Below are 18,237 nucleotides of genomic sequence, written 5' to 3'. Positions count from 1 at the left end.
GGACCAATGTGTTGCTTTAATGCAATCATCATCAGGCCAAGTTGGTATATCAGGCTGCCCAGTGTTTCTGGCAGCTCCTCCTCCTCCTCAGAGGACCTTTGACGGGCTCTCTTTTTACCTTTAAGATCCACTTTTTTCACATGTGGCAATTTCTGCGCACTGGTACTACTTTGTCTGGACGTACCTTCCAAAGGAAGCGATACCCGGTGTGGCATTGTGTGGTATTGTACTCAGAGGACAACCCCGTTTCCAACAAGTACCCACTCAATGTGCCCTGTGCCTTGTGCTCCAAAAAAATTTTGGAGTGGGTGAGGGCGGGAAGGAAAATGTATTCGACCGAATCTGGGGTCCAAAAATTTGATGGTAGGGTGGGGGGGGGGTTTATGAAACGAATTTATGTCAAGGAATAATGAAAATTGGATGTGTGGTTTAGGAGTTATTACGGAAAAGGAAATCCCCTATAAAATCTCTTCACGTAGGACTTTGAAAGAATTCTCTCCTCTATGTAGAATAATAGAAAAATGTTCAAAGTCCTTGTTTACTACTAATTATACACTTGTAACGTGTCTTATAACTTAGAATATTTCACTTAAAACTGTATATTCTAACCTTGAAATTGCCTTGAAAAACTAATTTTATAATTAGTTGATTACTCACAAAGGTGATAGTAATTACTCACTTTGTTATTACTCCAGTAACACCTCGAGATTACTAAAACACAGTAATACAATAATAACTACTATAAAAAGAAAATATAGCAGTTAAAACACACCAAACTATGAGTTGATTTTGAAACTCGAAAAAACACTTAAAAAACTGTAAGTCCGTATCCAAAACTCTTAAAAACGGTAGTTTGAATCCAAAAAACCAATCCACTTATATATCCGATAACCAAATCCAGAAAAATAACCGAAAAACCAAGCCAATTATGAAAACTCGCGGAGCAGTACACAACATGTCTATACGCTATGATGTCTCCCACTCGACTTATACCAATATACTAATAAATTCCTAATATACTGATAGATTGCTGCACAAAGATGGGGTAAACAATATTACATAATACAGACTTTAATTAACAGACCCCTTTCTGTTTTATCAAGCTCTCTATATTAGTTTTATCTGTATAAACTTTCCTGAGTATCTGGTATTGTAAGAATATTTATATAAATATTTCATTAACAAATCTATATTTTATCATCGTTTGATGAACACTTCACGCTACTGACTGAACTTTGTACAGTTAGTAGTTTCTGATTGATTGCAAAATAATTGTCTTTCTGCTCCTACAAAACTGGATAAAAATACAGTGCAAACAAAAAGTTAACTGTATGCAGTGTAACCTGAAGAATTGCAAGAAATGATTTCCATTTTCTAATAACAATAATAATAATTAAACAATTTAGATTAAACAGATTATCGCAGTGAATGAAGAAAAGACATTAACCAAACTAATCCCCCTCCTAAAAAAAGTAATATCTTTTGATCAATTGGTTGAGAATGTGCAATAATACACAAGGTTTATAGTAACAATAATATGATAAAACAATGATTACTAGAATAAATAAAAAATTCTATCAATTATGCTTATATCTAATTCACCGTACTAAAAAAGAAAAACAAATTGAAAAAATAAGTAATATTTTTTCAGGTATAAATGTTTTGAGTATATAAAAGATCACTCATTTTCTCTTATAAAATAAATTCAAAACTTAAAATGAAACTTGAATATTATAACAAATTGTAACAGTTATAAACAGCTGGAAATCCGAATTGTAAGGATGTTATAGCTACTACCACATTTCATTTAACAGAAGATTTTGACATAAAAAATTCATTTGACATGAATATATATCACATTAAATTATACAAAAAATGTGTCCTAACTCCAAAATAATTTTAAAAATAATACATTTGATTAAATATAAATACCAACTTTCTTTAGTGAAATTAAAAAAAAGAAAATACAAAAAATCTGTAAATAAAAACAAACTGCTCTGTGAATAAAACTGGACTGGCTTGAATACTATAGTGTAGCAAAACGATTCATAACTTGCTCTAGTCTATGGCGTAAAAAATACTTAGTAATTCAAATTGGGAGCATGAATTACTAAGAATTCAGAAAGGACCCCTTAAAAATATATTTCTTTTTACCAGTCTAAACATTTTCTATGCAGAAAAAAACATATACACTGTAAATTGTTAATACAGAAAATTAATTAATAAACTCATAAAGTGACCTGCTTAAAGTGTCATTTTTATCAGTTTCATCCAGTCTGCAACAAGTTAAAAAAGTATTATTAATCTATTTAGAATAATTGAAGTATACTTACTTGAAGCATTTTCAGCCAGATAGGTAACATAGACAATTTGTCATGAGTAACACATTCAAAAACAAGTTTTGTTAAAAACTGTAAAATCTGAAGTTCTTTAGTACTTGCTGATGATATTGATTTTTCATTTTGTTCAAGAAAGAAATGTGCATAATTGACAGTAGATGGTTCTGATGAAAACGCAAATATTGATTCTGCCTGTTAAAAAAGAAACTGGAGAATCGATAAAAAAATTCATACAAATGCAATTACACACATTATTTCACAATGTAAAGATAGTATTTGTATAAAAACGCATGTAAAGTTTCATCAAATCATTTAACAAAGTATCAAATTGTTAACAGATTATCTAACTAAGGTTATGTTCCACAAAGGCTAGTTCTATTTGCTTTGATGAACATAAAATATCTTAAAACTAATTTACCGACCTTTTTACACACTCACGTGTAGTTATAATTATCAGTATTATAGAAATGAAATTACATTACATGTTATTACAGTAAAGTGATATTTATAATTAAATACTTATTATAATATTGCAAATAACTTAAACTGTTACTGATTAAAATGTTTAGTAAAATATTCAAAACATTTTAATCTGAAAACAGTGTATATGTCTTACAAGAGATTACGTACAACTACCTTCTACAATGAGATGATTTAGACTGGTGAACATTAAAGGACCATTGATGGAAAAAATAAAAACTCTTCTTAAAATTGTGGAAAAACACTTTGCTGAGGATATATTTACTAAATTCACATAATGGAAGTCTGTTTGTCAGATGGCAGCAGTAAACTGTAGGTTTATATACATGAAACAGCTGAAATAATATTATCATGCACTAGTATCATTTTGGTACCCATTCCTTAATGTTGTGTCAGCTACATTATTTTCCAAGGATAAACATGTCTTTATTGTACAGACCTATTTCAATATAAACCTTTTAACATGTGACGACAATTTTAAGTAGAAATCTCCACAGAGTTACCAATAAGTCAACACATTTGATATATAAACTTTGCAAGACCAGGAGTGGAAAAAAACCAGCTGAGGCCAAGTTCAAAATTACAGTCACTGGCTACAAAATTCCTTAAGGCATGGTAAAATGTTTATCAGCTTCCCCAAAATATCTTTTAGAAGATTATTTTTCTCACAGATTGGACTGTCAATAGCTACAAAAAATTGAGTTGTCTTCCAAGACAACAAAAAAAGCTGACAACACAATTGTAGGACTTTCCCGTCAAGCAGTTTTTTCTGATGCACGGCTTACACACTCAACTTAATTTAAAATAAAATATTTTTTGTTTATTTAATTCAATGATTCTAACTAAAGCACATGTGCATACCATATTTCATTTGCGCAGGTGTGGTGGTACTAGCGGCCACTTATGATGTCACAGCATAGCAGAGGACTACAACAGCTGTACATCAGTGCTACACTAATGCTCCTTGTGTGAGAGGGGGTACTATTGATGCAGTATACCCACTTGGCCATTAGTTTATTTTATCGTTTTTAGGGTGGAGGTGTGATTTTGCAAATATTATTTTTTTATTGTTAACAAATGTGCCTAAGAAAAATAAGACCTTAATTAGGTGAAATCTCTATATACTGCAGGTGACCTGGCTGTACAGTTTCATGGCATCAATATATAGAAGTAATCTGACCAAGTTTCGTAAAATCAAAATTTTAAGAATTGCTAGATTGCTTGATCTCAAGTCTTGAGGCCGCTAAGATTTCTTGATCTTATAACATCAGATCTTTCATTTGTGGTCATTTAAAAAGTAGAACATAAATTTAATTTAAAACATAATTTTAAATGCCATTATATGAATGCCAAATAAGTCAAGTTTACTATTATATAGACTGTTTTCCTCTCCCTTCCACACACACACACACACACACACACACACACACAAAACAGAATTCATTGTTCTCCTTAAAAATTATACCACACAAAAAAAAAGAAGGATTTTGTGGTCATAAATACGTCAGTTTTACTTGAGGTCTATAAATATCTTTTCCGACAAATGATATCGGTAAACATGTAACACATAACGATTCGTAATGAATAAGATTATACAGTAAAAATGGTTTTTTTGTCAATCTGAATAGCCTTTTGAGTGGTGGGAATTTTTATAAAACGTAGTTTTCTGAATCTTCTTTTACTAACATATGTTACTAATCTGTGATTTATGACACGGGTTTTTCATCATATTTTGCCCAATTTTCAACCGATTTGCTGGTAAGTATTATTTTTAAAATCAGCAAACTATGTTTCATAAACAAAGCAAAAAAAAAATTTTGCTAATAAAAAACACGGTAGAAATGCGCGAAAAAAATTCTGCAATTAAATTATCGTAATTTTTGTAATGTTTCAATTTTGTTGTTGTTACAGGCTTAAAAAATGTCCAATCATAACGGTTTTTGTTTTGTTAAAATTTATTAAATCTCTTTAATATACAGTAATTTTTTGAAATTTTTTTCACAAGAGGGTAGCATAAGACTATGAAGGGAGGCAATCAGATACCAACATATTTTCGCGGAGCGCTAATCAACCGCGGATCATTGTGATGGGAAAAGGTTAATAAATGAAAATATTCGGAAAAAGTTGAGTATGACCTCAATTAATGATATAAAGAACTATTAATGCTGTTTAAAGTAAATTAATACCCATTATTTGCCTAAACGATTGTTTTATATATACCTTTAGAGAGAGTGTAGGCAATACAGACTGAGGTTATGTTGGATAGAACAGATCATAAAACTTAACCCTTGAAGAAACAACCAAATTAAATTATGAAACCTCCATACAAATATTCTTATTTGTATGTGAAATGCAGGTTGTTGTGACTTTATAGCACCATTAACAGATTGCGTGAATTGACAGATAGAATGTTACATACTATCAACTGTATTGCATAATAAATTCATGATCTTAACTTCTAGATGCTTGTAGCTTTATATATAATTCAATTGGCCATTTATTTACTGCTTATTTAACTAACTTACTCTTGGTTCTGGTTGCTCTTGTTTGTTCTTGGTTCAGTTCATTGAACGAATGTTTTTTATGTGTAAATAAAAGTATCTATTAATATAGATATTTTTCTGTTATGTTTGAAAATATTTATGTGAAATTTAAAAAAATTCTAGGCTTTACAGAGTTTGGTGCAATGTCCAGAAGTAGCACATCAGTTAGTGTGGCAATTAAAACTTTTAATAGCACATGGACTTTCATATGACCCTTCTGAAGCTGATGATTCTTATATTCCACTGTTGTCACCTGATCTAGCATTAGCATTATTACAAAAAGTAAATAGTATTATTGACTCGTGGGAAAATGGTAAGTAATATAAATGTAAGATAGTTTTTACTTTTTTATTATTGCATAAATTTTTCATTAAATTATATCCTAACAGAATATAATTATATATAAGAAATTTTTGCATTTTAAAACAATGCTTTTGTTATATTTTTTGCATGTTTAGTATTCACAGAGATATCTACTTAATCAGAGTGTTTTTTCTTCTTTTTTTTTGTTAGTATTATTAATTACCATAATTTTAAAATATTAGAATTATAGAAAGGTATGTTTACTATCTCACTGATATAAAATTAAATATTCTATTGCCATTACAATCTTTTGGTAGATAATAAAGCTATTCTTATTTTTTAATTATAAATTTTTAATTACCTGATCTGATTATTCTCAATTTTTATTTTTGAAAATATTGGGTTAACAAAGAAGAATGCCAGGGTTTTAATTTGTTTTAAAGTCTTCTACTTTTACAACTATTACAGGCTTTGAAGTCACTGACTAAGGTGTATGTGCTGACTTCGCGATTGAAATGTTGCAGCATGAAGGTGATGAATTTCTTGGATGAGTTGACATTTCATCTTAGCGGAAAAGTAAACACTCACATCTGGGATCAGGAAATGAACTCTTACAATGCAAAAGGGATCCCTCCAAAATCAAATGTTTTCTGCGCAATATCTCGACAGCAGATTTACGAGCTGTTCTTTTTTTGTTGAACCAACATTACTCCAGACATGTTATTAAAGTATGGTACAAACTCTCCTAGTGGTTGAATGTGTATCACGTGATTTTTTTTACTCCCTGTATAATTAATGAAATCATTAGTAGGGTGTACAAGATTTACTAATTAGTAAATTTGAACATGATGATAGAATTAGAATTGCAAAATAATAAATTTAATTTATATTTAAAAACACATTCAAATTATGGCAAAAAAAAATAGTTTTTATACTATTTATTTCACCAACTGATTGTAACTGCAGCTGAATAGTTCAGTTTTCATCAGCAACTGAGATGATAAACATATAGGTTTTAATTTTATAACTAATTATTATTAATTATTAATTTTGATTAAATTTTAGAAGAAAAAATGTTTTTAAAAGAAGAGAATTTTGCAAAAGTATTAACATGGGAGAAAAAACAAAAGGAGTAAGTGCAACAAAAAAAATTTGTACATAAACAATATATGCATTTAAACTTTTATAAATAAATTGCAAATGTGTAATTTTTTTAACTAATCACACTTTTTGCAAGAAATAAGTTGTCTAAGTCGGGTAAATAGCTAATTCTAAACACAGTACACTTCAGTGTATCAATGTAACAACTGTTGGATGTCAGATGTCAGCTCCCTAGCATGGATATTATATCTGTGCATCCACTACACCCTCTGATAATATGTTAAACTTATCAGAGCGGCAGTGGTTTCTCTTATCATTTAAGCCTTGCAGGAAAGCTTTAGTTTGAAATCCAAAGAGGATCCTGCTCTTTCTGATGTTGATAATGCTAGACCTGAGATCCTTGACTGCATAGAGTAAATGGTCCCAAATTGGAACATGATAACTATACAAAGATATATATGTACGTATAGGTAACAGTATTAGGTTTCAGAAATGGATTAGTCATATCAGAAACCTACAATGGGTCCTGTAATAGTTCGCTTCTGAAAAAGCAATCTGTTCCTCTACATGATGCTGCTAGATGTAGAAATGATTGACTCCAGTCCCTACATGCTGGGTTTGATTTTATACAGGAATGCCATTTATCTAAATTGATTGATGGTGCAAAATGTAGGAAGATTTATTATGGCTTATTAATGTCACAGTGGCACTGTGTACTTGTAGATTGTGGTGTAATCAGGCTTAGTGGGATGATAAGCGACAGCAAATTCCTCTAAGGAAAGGTATTAGTCATTTGTTGGTTGTATGCCGAACTATACTTCTTAGGAAATTTGTAAGATGGTGCACTCTTATGCATAAAAACTAACAAATTTTTTTTTTAAAGATGTCTGATGAAGTACTCTTAAAGTTATGTGTGATCTTTATGTTGCAGATGTCTCAGAACTGGTTTGCTCTTACAGGCAACACAAACAGATTTTCTGGTTGGAGATGATTACGAGGAGCAAATTCTTAATAAGACTTAGTCTTAATTAGACTAGAAAGAATATGACCATTTTTTTTTCAGAAATGTGCTTGTGTGTGTGTGTGTGTGTGCGTGTGCGCGCGCGCGCGTGTGTGTGTGTGTGTGTGTGTGATTTGTGTATTATAATTGCTATGAGGGTTACGGACTTATTTATTATTTACAAAAATAGCTTATCTTACTAGTAACATACCAATGTATTGAAAAACATAATAAATTATGATATATGGCACACAAAAAAAAGAAGGATTTTGTGGTCATAAATACGTCACTTTTACTTGAGGTCTCTAAATATCTTTTCCGACAAATGATATCGGTAAACATGTAACACATAACGATTCGTAATGAATAAGATTATACAGTAAAAATGGTTTTTTTGTCAATCTGAATAGCCTTTTGAGTGGTGGGAATTTTTATAAAACGTAGTTTCAGAAAACTATGTTTTCACTAACATATCTTCTTTCAATAACATATTGTCACTGTGTGACAACTTTGTACATGTGTGAACGGTTTATCTCAGGAAACTTCCATTGTGTCAGTTTTACTAGTAGTTTATTCTTAATAGTGGTACCTTAAATAAATGAAGTTATTTTTAATTTCATCATTAAAACTAATGTCTGTTCTAATATCAAAGTAATGATAAATTAGTATATATATATATTTTTTTTATTTTTTTTACTAGACAGCATTTAAATTATGAAAAACAAATAAAAAAACAATTTTTAAAATCAATTTAGATAAGACTTAGTAAACCATTTAAAAAATTAATTTCAACAGATTTTTCCTAGAGATTCTGGTGTTATTTCATTAACCGTTACCAAATTTAACATATCTCACGTAAAAATTAATAACTCATTTATTTCTCTTATAAGGAAACATTTTAATAAAATTTATTTAATGATATTAGAAGAGAACTAATAAATATTAAATCAGATACTTCCAGAATTACCCGATTTAATAAATACCCTGGGTACCCGATGGTCAAAAGCAGTTTCACTTGTCTGTAGAAATACAGATTGAAAATTTTCAAACTTTATTAGTAAATTAAATTTGACTGTTAATCATGCTCATTGAAATTATAATATTAAAGGATATAAAGTAATTTTAGTTACTTAAAATTAACATCTCAAATATGGTAATACAGTTACATTTTCAGATGTACTCTGACTTAAATTTTTTTACTTTGCACAAATATTTTGCTGCTATGTTCTCCATATATGGCTTTATTATATAGTATCAAATCATTTTTTATTACCTTCTTTTGCAGTTGTTCAAAAAGCTACTATATATAAAGCAAATATATATATGTCATGTATAAAGTTTTTCAGTGTTTAAATATATTCAGAAATTAACAACATCTAACAGAATGTTTTATTTTTAAAATTGCTCTCCGTAATCATCCTGATGAAAAACATAATATATCATAAATAACAATACACATCTTAAACGTTAACAAGAATAGATACCAATTAATTATACTATCTTCCTAATATCTCCAAAAAAAAGGCGTGGAAAGTTTTCAAAAAGATGTTTTAGTTGCTGAAAATGGAATGGATGACACTTGGAGCATTACTGATTTAAGAGGGATCTGTTTGAAGAATAGAGAAAGGAAAGACAGCCTTCAACAAATACTGTGATTTAAATTACTTAAATTTATGTTTATACTTAGTCATATTTATTAATCTCTTCATAGAGTTGTAACAGACGGTTACTTTACTCCTTTTTTTTTATGGTGAATTAGAAAAGAATTTTGTAGCGTGTGAAAAATGCCAAGCCAGAACTTTTCAGAAGAAAGACAAAAATACTACCACTACCCAACAGAGAATAAAGTAGTACCACATTTAAGAATTGAAACAATAAAAAAAAAGAAGAACTAGCTCAAGCTGGCAGTAATAAACTTTGTTGTATGATGTGCAGTTCAACAATTAAAACTAAAAGGTGCGCTCACATTTTCACTTACAGAAATTGCAGCCTGCAAATGGAAAAGTTTCAAAGAAAGTTTTGAGAAGAATTCATATTTTGTATATCGTACTGAATTTCTTATAGTTTAATTATTAAAGTTTCATAATAAATCTTAGAGATTCTGTTTATTTTCAGGGTAACGCAGATAAAAACTTATTCGTGGGATAACGCACAAGTAATACTTGTAGATAATAAGTGTGACATGGAAGATGAAAGAGTTATATCATTTGAAAGAGGTAAACAACTTGCAGAACAACTTGGTATTGAATTCTTTGAAACATCAGCAAAAGAAAATGTTAATGTCAAGGTAAGAATACACTAATTTGTTTTCTAACTACAAGTATTATATTCAGTTGAAATTATGGTCAAAAAAGTTATATGCTTTTTTATAATAAACTGAATGTATATTTTTTCTAGAAGAAAAGCATATAACTCGCATTATTATTTAGTAAGTCATTTAAATAAGTCACTTAACATTTAAATAAAGTGTTAAGTTTTACACTGTGTTTTGATCAAGGAATCGTATTTAGATGTCACTGATGATGTCATTCCTTTATCTCAGTTTATTGTTATGTTATTCAGTTACAAGTTATCTAAATACAGTCAATTGCTAGTCTTCATAGTGGAAACACGTGCTATTTTTTCCACTATGTGTTGCGGATTGTTTTTTAACTGGTTTCTTGGTTCTTTTTAATGGATACTTGAGTTGGTTATTGTGGTTTGGAATATATTGGATGACTATAAAATTTTAAAGAGTTAGGATATGGATTTAGTTTTATTTTTACGATTTCCTATAGACTGGTGTTTAAGAAGTTTTGGAATATCAAATTTTTTGATTGCTTACTGATGTTTGTGGTGATGAAATAGGTGTTAGTGATTTAGTGACGCACTGGGAAGTAACTATATCTGTAGTGGGGTTATTAATATTAAGACTTGAGAATTATATTAACTTTTTTGCCTCCATGTATCGAGAATGGGAGTGATGATGTGGACAGTTTTTATCGATATGCATTTCAATGTTTCTTCATCATTGTTCATTATATTATAATAAATAGATATTGTTTATAATTTGAAAACACGTGTGTTTATTTAAGTAGAGATATAACAATTGGCAAAGAGAATGAGATACAACAGGAAGGTGAGTGAAGCGAACTCTGATCAGGTACTTACTGATAAAACTGTTATTTATAATTTTTTTAATGTAATATTATGTAGACTACAGGCAGAGAATTTTACAAATCCATTTTTTTGTTTTTTTCTTTCATTTTATTTATGGAATTCATTACCATCTAATGGTAAAACAATGAAGGGATAAAACTTTTTAAATCACAAGATTTGCAATTTTTTAAAGTTAGTATACAGGGAAAACCTTATGTCTATTCTGAACAAAGGAAGATCCTTTACAGGCCCATATGCCTTTCTTACAAAAACCATTATCATTTTTATATCAATTATTCTAAACCTATCAGATTCAGGTGAACCACTTAATTTTTCTCTTTTCCAATCTATTTTCCCTTTCCCAGTCTCACAGTGTTGAATATGAAAACAGTTTTTATACTGGAGTTTAAAACATTTTCAGTAAAAAGTCCCATAAATGATATTGTTTTGTTTGCCTCCTTTTTTGCTTTAGATTCATTGTACATAGAGATTGTTGAATCTTCTCTTTATGCTGAATAAAAAACACTGATTGAATACCCGCAATTGTCGGCTATAAAATATTTCTACAACCGGTAGAACAGGCAAAACAACATAGATGAAACCACCGTCGAAGCGATTAAATTTCTTTTGGAGGATTTTGGCGCCTTCTTCGTTGAAACTATAGCATTTAAACTTTTTGTCATTGATTCTGCCTTTTTGCAGACATTAATTATATGCTGTGTGAATTTACAGCTTTTTTCTAAGGTAACAACTAAGTATTTTAGGCTGTTCACCTCTGATATCTTTAAACCATCTATCATAATATCGGGTGAGTCTAACTCTCTTTTTCCGGTGAACATTATAAACTTACACTTCTCTACCGATAATTTAAGACCTCCGGTAGTTAACCAATCTTTTATCATATAGATAGCTCTATTAGTTTTCTCCTGTACCTCTAAAATTGTTCTACCTTGCACCAAGACAGTGAGGTCGTCAGCGTATGCAATTGTCAGCATATGTCAAGAGTACCTGGCACGACATAATATAACATCTCTGGAGCATCCACCATACTCTCTCGTTTTAGCGACAACTGATTTTACTTGTTTCCTCATTTGAAAAATACTCTCCTTAAAAAAAGAAGAAAAGATAAAAAGAATGCTGCTGATAAGGGCAAAATAATGAAATAGCTGAGGATGATATCTCAAAATGGTTCCAGGAATATTTCTAACAACTTTATAGATGTTGACAAGTGTATAGCTACCGAAAAAGACTACTTTGAAGAACATATACTCTAAATTTTTTATGTAAATAGTTTTAAAAAAATAATTAATTCTAGGAGCATTTTTATCCTACCTTGTATACTGGCATTAATACTAAAGAAAATTAAACTAATAATATTTCATTTAGTAATATTTAGTAAGTATGTAAACTTTGTTTTCATATTTATTTTTACTAATGACTGAATACAAGGTGTGATTGGAAAGTTTTAAGACAGGTGCTGCCATTGCTCAATAGGAGGGGGTAGGTTTGCCCATGGTGTGGAAAGGAAAGAATGTTCGTGCTTAAAATATTCTGAAAATATCACTGCGATTTCTTCATCGAGTAGAAAATTGCATTCTGATGACTGATGATCTGTTTTTGGTTCTTGGCAGATTATTGATTTCACAAAAAGGATAAAAACACAATGAGTTTGTCAAATTTTGCTTGTAAACCAGAAATCAGCTTCAAAGACTTATGAACTCTCAAAAACAGCTTTCAGTGATAAATGTCTGCTGATGAAATGTTTTTATCTGGTTCAAAAGATTCAAAGATGGCCATCAATCAGTTGAAGATGACCCCTAGTCCAGCTGGCCTTCCACTTTAAAAAGTAACAAAAACATTGCAAAACACAACTGCAAGACAAGGCCTGCACAAAACTTGGCGAGACAAAAAGCGGGTCCTCCACCGCAACAACACATTGGCTCATCGTACATTCTCGATCGCAGAAATTTTAGCCAAATTCCTGTGCTTCTAGAACCCCACTATTCCCCTGAGTTTTCCCTGCCAATAATGTGTTATAAATGTGAATAAATGTGTTAGGATATTAGGATTGAAATACAGAGAAAGAAAATTTGTTTAGAATATGTGTAAGAATTCGGTAGCTGTGATAAGATTAGAGATCTAGAAAGGTAAGCTGAAATTTAGGAAGGCCAGAAAACCTTTTCTCAGACATGTTTGTCTTATCACCTTTCCTATTCTATTTATGTTTAAAAGAAACAATTGAGGGAGAAATTTGATAACAATCAATCAGGAAAGAAATAGAAAAAATAAGATACCAACAAGAAACAAAATAAAGATGTTGAGATTCAATATACAAGAAACCAGAAATACTGTCCAGCTAATGATGAAATATACATTCTGATATGATATTTTGAGAAGATGAGAACGTTTTTACTGCATCGGAGGAGTGCTGATTTTGAAGTGTTAGATCTCCCTTGGATCTCTGAATTACTCTTGAAGCAGAATGTTTTATTGGATACTTTGAATCCCAGTGCCATGTTTGCTGTCTTCTTCAATTCTGAAAAGGCTTACAAGTTGACTTGCTGATTAGATATGCTGCGCATCTTAAAAGAATAGGATGTAGATGGCAATTTTCTGGGCTTCATAGTAAGATTCCTTGAGAACAATGTTTTTAACTTCAGAACCATTTACACTGGAAAATGTACCTTAAAGTACTGATGTTCTATAATTTTATTTTCTTTGGCTGTAAACAACACTATAAAATTTATTAAAAACCGCCTTCATGTGTTCATTACATGTAAATGATTTAACAGCCTACATCCATCGGCAGCTGCAAAACGTTTGCTTCAAAACTTCATTTATGAATGAGTCATAAGGTGAAATTATCTAAATTAACAAAAAAATCTCAGTATCACTCCACATAAATTTAGGTCTGCTTTATGAATGCATTGCCTGAATTAAATGTGTAAGAGAACTAAAAATTCAGTGTTTAAAACATTTTTATAGGTTAACAAGTAACAGCATAATATTTACAGTAACAGCTTTTGGGATGCAGATGAAATATGTGTACTTAAATTTTACTGAATCTTGGTAATGTCTAAATTCGATTAGTAGTTTACTCCTCAGAGTGTACAATTCTTGTGATGTTGGATCACCATTCGTAAAATTTTATTTGATTTGCTACCGGATCATTCCTGTCTAGTCAAATAGTAAGCACTTTAATGAAGGATGGTGAGCCTTTCCCTCTCTGGTCGAGTCTGACCAATAATGATTTACATGCATCATAAAGGGACAATCTTAGCATCTTCTGTGTGATTTTGTTTTTATTTTCAGTCTTAATTCCACAAATTCCCATTTAATTTAGTTTTATGATTATTCAAGCTTGGGGAATGTTTGTTTTATCTTTCCTTAGTATGAAACTACATGCTACATTTACTGTTCATTAGTATATTTACTTAGGTGATTAGTTATAAGAAAAACAGACAATAAGCGTGTAGTATTATTACAGAATTTCTGCAATAAAGATACTTCTTTATAAGGTGAAGTGATTTACATTGATGGATTTAACCAGAGCAGTTACATTAGATGTTCCTTTATGGCCTATTTTCTCAGATACAGATTTTATGTATTTGTCTTACCGGTGCAAGCATGCAATAATTGGAGACATGTCATCTTCTATCTTTCAAAAAGATATATATACTGTAGTTTGAAATAAGCTCTACTTGAGAACATTGATACAAACGTATATCTAAAAAACATTTTGTTATCGAGTTACAGCTAGTGAAAGATTTTTCCTGTATTTCAGTTTTCCTGGTGAAATGAGTTCATACTGAAACTTTCTGGCGTTAAACCGGATTTTTAAACCGGTTTAAACCGGTTTTGTATGACTTTAAACCCCAAAAATCAAATAAAATTGATCACAGAACTGCATCTCCTGCAGTTTTCATAATATCCAACATAAAACAGAAAAAATAGCTCTATATACATGCATGTATCTTCTTAGAGCCATCTCTTAACCTAAGTTGACCGTCGTAAATTATTCTTAATTTTAGGCGGCTGCTGTAAATAAATAAATGGAGAACTTAAATCTTCTGTCGTTAAAACTTTTCTGAAATATATTGACGGAGAAAAATATGTTGCTGTTAAAATATCTTAACAAATTTTAATATAACTTTTCAAGAAATTTGAAGGAAACTTATTGGAAAACAGTTATTTACTTTAGTTCTTGAAGTACCGTTATTCAAATATCAGTTTGATAAACATAATTGGTTTGTTATAAATTTTATGTGTCTGTGTATGATTGTGTGTTGTTTCTTACACAATTATTTATTTTTTAGTATAATTTAGTACAATTCAGTATAATTATTTATTTTATTTACTTATACATCTATTATTCTGCATCTACTTTTATTATAACTTATGTTGTGTTCATGAATTAGCTTTAACTCAACGGTTTTATTTACAGGAATATCAAGCATGCCATTATTGTTAACCGCTAATCTGCTGAAGAATTCAACTTTACCTACAGTACCTGTATTAGCACCACCAAACAGTCAATAATTATAAATATTTTTAATGAAACTTAGTTGTTCAAAGGTTTTTATTGTAAATTCGAATAATGCATTTAGTGACAGAAAGTGTAAAACAATTTTGAATGTAATTATAACATTGATAATGATGTACTTATATAATTGTACTCAGATACATGATAGTATCTGAGTGCAATTATATAATTTTTTAAATGATTTTGCTGTGTTTATATATATATATATATATATATATAAAACACACACACACTTACTTTTCTTGTATATTTTAAACATTTAATATTTTTAAGCAGAAGTGTTTCTGTCAGAAAAGAATATGTATAAAATTTATCTTAAGTTAAAATTTATTTTTCATATCATGATAAAGACAGATTACTTGTGTTAATAATTCATATTTATTTTAAACTATTTCAGTGACATATTGTAGAGGTTATGATAATGATAAAGTTATTAAATGGTAAATGTTATCTACGTACGATTTATTTTCTTCTATGGAGATTTACATAATGCTTGTAATGTATATATCGCATGTATGTTGTATAATAAATTATGCTCGCTTAATCTTTATTATATTTATTGAAACTAACCTGATAAAAATATTTTTAAAGTTATATTTGTTCGACGCAAGAGCTAGGACCGTTGCACTTTTACTTTACTTAGAAAGCTGTACAAAAATTTTCAATATATTTCTCAATTAAATATATTGTGTTACAACAGAAAATTAAGGCGGTACTATATACCAATACCTTTGTGTACTGATAGATACAAAGAATAGATTTTTTAGCGGTCCTGATTTCAGGGCTTAAAAACTGATGCGCATCAATTTCATTTGTGCGATTCATCTGGAAAGGGTCATTATCAGGTATTATTATTTTCTCATCAGATTTCCTACCAAAATGTGAAAGTATTTAGGGTTATTTACCAGTCAGTGGCTTTGTTCTCTTTTGACTTACATGTGATTCTGCATTACTGAATCTTTATAGACAAGAAAAAAAAACCATTCCTACTGCACCTTTTGTTTAATACCTCTATGTGGACAAGGATGTTATGGACACCTGCAGCAGATGAGCAACAAAAAAATTATTTATTTAATTTTTTGTTGGCAATCCACTTTTGCATAAAACTTCAGTTACTTCAGGCTTATGGATATTCTCCAAAGGAAGAAGATTTGGCTAGAAATATATATATTTAACTTTGGAGTAATAAACAACGGTGCAATGCAATTTTTTCTCTAAGATCACTCTTGCAGAAATATGATGTTTTGGAGTCTACTAAGCACTCTGATAAAGTCCGATAAAATTTTATCAGATTTACTAAAAATTTTAAGGTCCAAAAGAATTTCTATGACTTTCGTGCTAAGAGCTTTTGCAAATTCGAAATATCAAAGTTTTTGCCCCACCATCATGGGTTACTGTCAATATATTTGGAAATTGTTTTATGGCTTTTGGGTATTATAAGAAAATCTTTGAATTTAAGAAATGAAAACAGTTTTAGAACTGCACGCTTTTTGTACAGGAAAAATTGTTAAAAATGTTAGCTTTGCTTATCTAGCTTTTGCTCTATATTAAGCTAATTCAGAGACTGCCACTGGATTGTTCCAGTTCTGCTTCTAGACAAGGCACACTAGGTGTTCGAATTAGGTTTTAAAAGATCTTTGCTTAATTAAATGAACACAAACAATTAAAATCACGCATGCTGTTCTTACTTGTTGTAAATAAATATTACCTTTCAAAACCCAATTTGAAACAGTGGTAGCAACCCAACATTCAGAAGTCCCAGCATCAATTTGTAAAGAAACGGAGTTCCACCCCTCAGTCATAACTTGAATCTATTAAATTCTGCTAAAGTTTAACTCACTGTATAATTTTTCCAGTCAGTTCTTCATTTGTGCAAACAGTTGGGTGGCTGCAAACTATCTAGATTACAACTGATCTGGCCAACAATTTTGAGAGTTTTAAGGTAGATCTCGCAGAAATGTTTGTACTAGTTCTCTCTCTATTACCTCCCGCATTCAAATACTGTTTGGAAGGATTAGGTAGAGTAGAGGACTCAAAGCTTGAATTATAGAATTTATTAAATACCACATATTACAACCGCATAATTTAAGCACGTGTATAATCATAGGGAGCAATAAAATTATTTTTTTTCATTGCTAATCCTCTGTTAAAATTTGTGTATATTATATTCCAACATTTAAAAAAAATGTTTGGAACTATATCAGTCAATTTTTTTCTTTTGTTTACTTTTGCGTATAAAAAAAGGTTTTTACAGTTATTGTGATTGGCTTCTGTTTTTATAAAACAATTACAAGAAACTGAGCTGTCTGAGTATTCTCATCATAACCATAATTTTCTATTTTCTTTTTACCCAAAGAGTTAACGCTGTCATATAACTGTGCAATGCTGTCATATATGGTCAAATCTTTATATAATGAAATCGAGAATCCCAGGAAAAATTTGTTAAATAGAGGTTTTCATTAGAGGTAATAAGAATTCCATCTAATTTTTTTATGAATGTTTTATCTCGTTTTATAATGAATTAAAATTGAATACAGTTATTTTTCTTAATAGCGCTATAGAAAAAAAATGTATTTGTAGTTTTTATGTCATGCATTACATATTAATTATACATTCTGTATAAAATGCATGTATCTCAGGTAAGACACCTCGTACTTAGAATGATTGAATTAAGATTATGATTGAATTAGAATGATTACTTAGATTGATACCTCGTACTCAGTAAAACTTACCTCGTACTTGGAATGATTGTAGGCTATTCTTAAAAGCTTCTTATACACTGTTGTAGGT

The 18,237-nt window shown here is 30.0% G+C and overlaps 1 protein-coding gene across 1 annotated transcript in view; it reads left to right on the top strand.

The window, feature by feature from the left end:
• Nucleotides 1–15,991, top strand: part of LOC142331796 (anaphase-promoting complex subunit 1-like) — a 33,058-nt gene extending 17,067 nt beyond the window's left edge. Inside the window, exons 7-8 of the mRNA XM_075377913.1 lie at nucleotides 9,882–10,053; nucleotides 15,349–15,991. Of these exons, the coding sequence (XP_075234028.1) occupies nucleotides 9,882–10,053; nucleotides 15,349–15,375 (199 nt within the window). The 3' untranslated portion in view covers nucleotides 15,376–15,991. The remainder of the gene's footprint in view (nucleotides 1–9,881; nucleotides 10,054–15,348) is intronic.
• The last annotated feature ends 2,246 nt before the right edge of the window (nucleotides 15,992–18,237 follow it).

Source organism: Lycorma delicatula, chromosome 10, assembly GCF_047948215.1.
Source record: "Lycorma delicatula isolate Av1 chromosome 10, ASM4794821v1, whole genome shotgun sequence".
In the NCBI taxonomy this organism is placed as follows: domain Eukaryota; kingdom Metazoa; phylum Arthropoda; class Insecta; order Hemiptera; family Fulgoridae; genus Lycorma; species Lycorma delicatula.
This window is presented reverse-complemented; position numbering and strand designations above follow the sequence as displayed.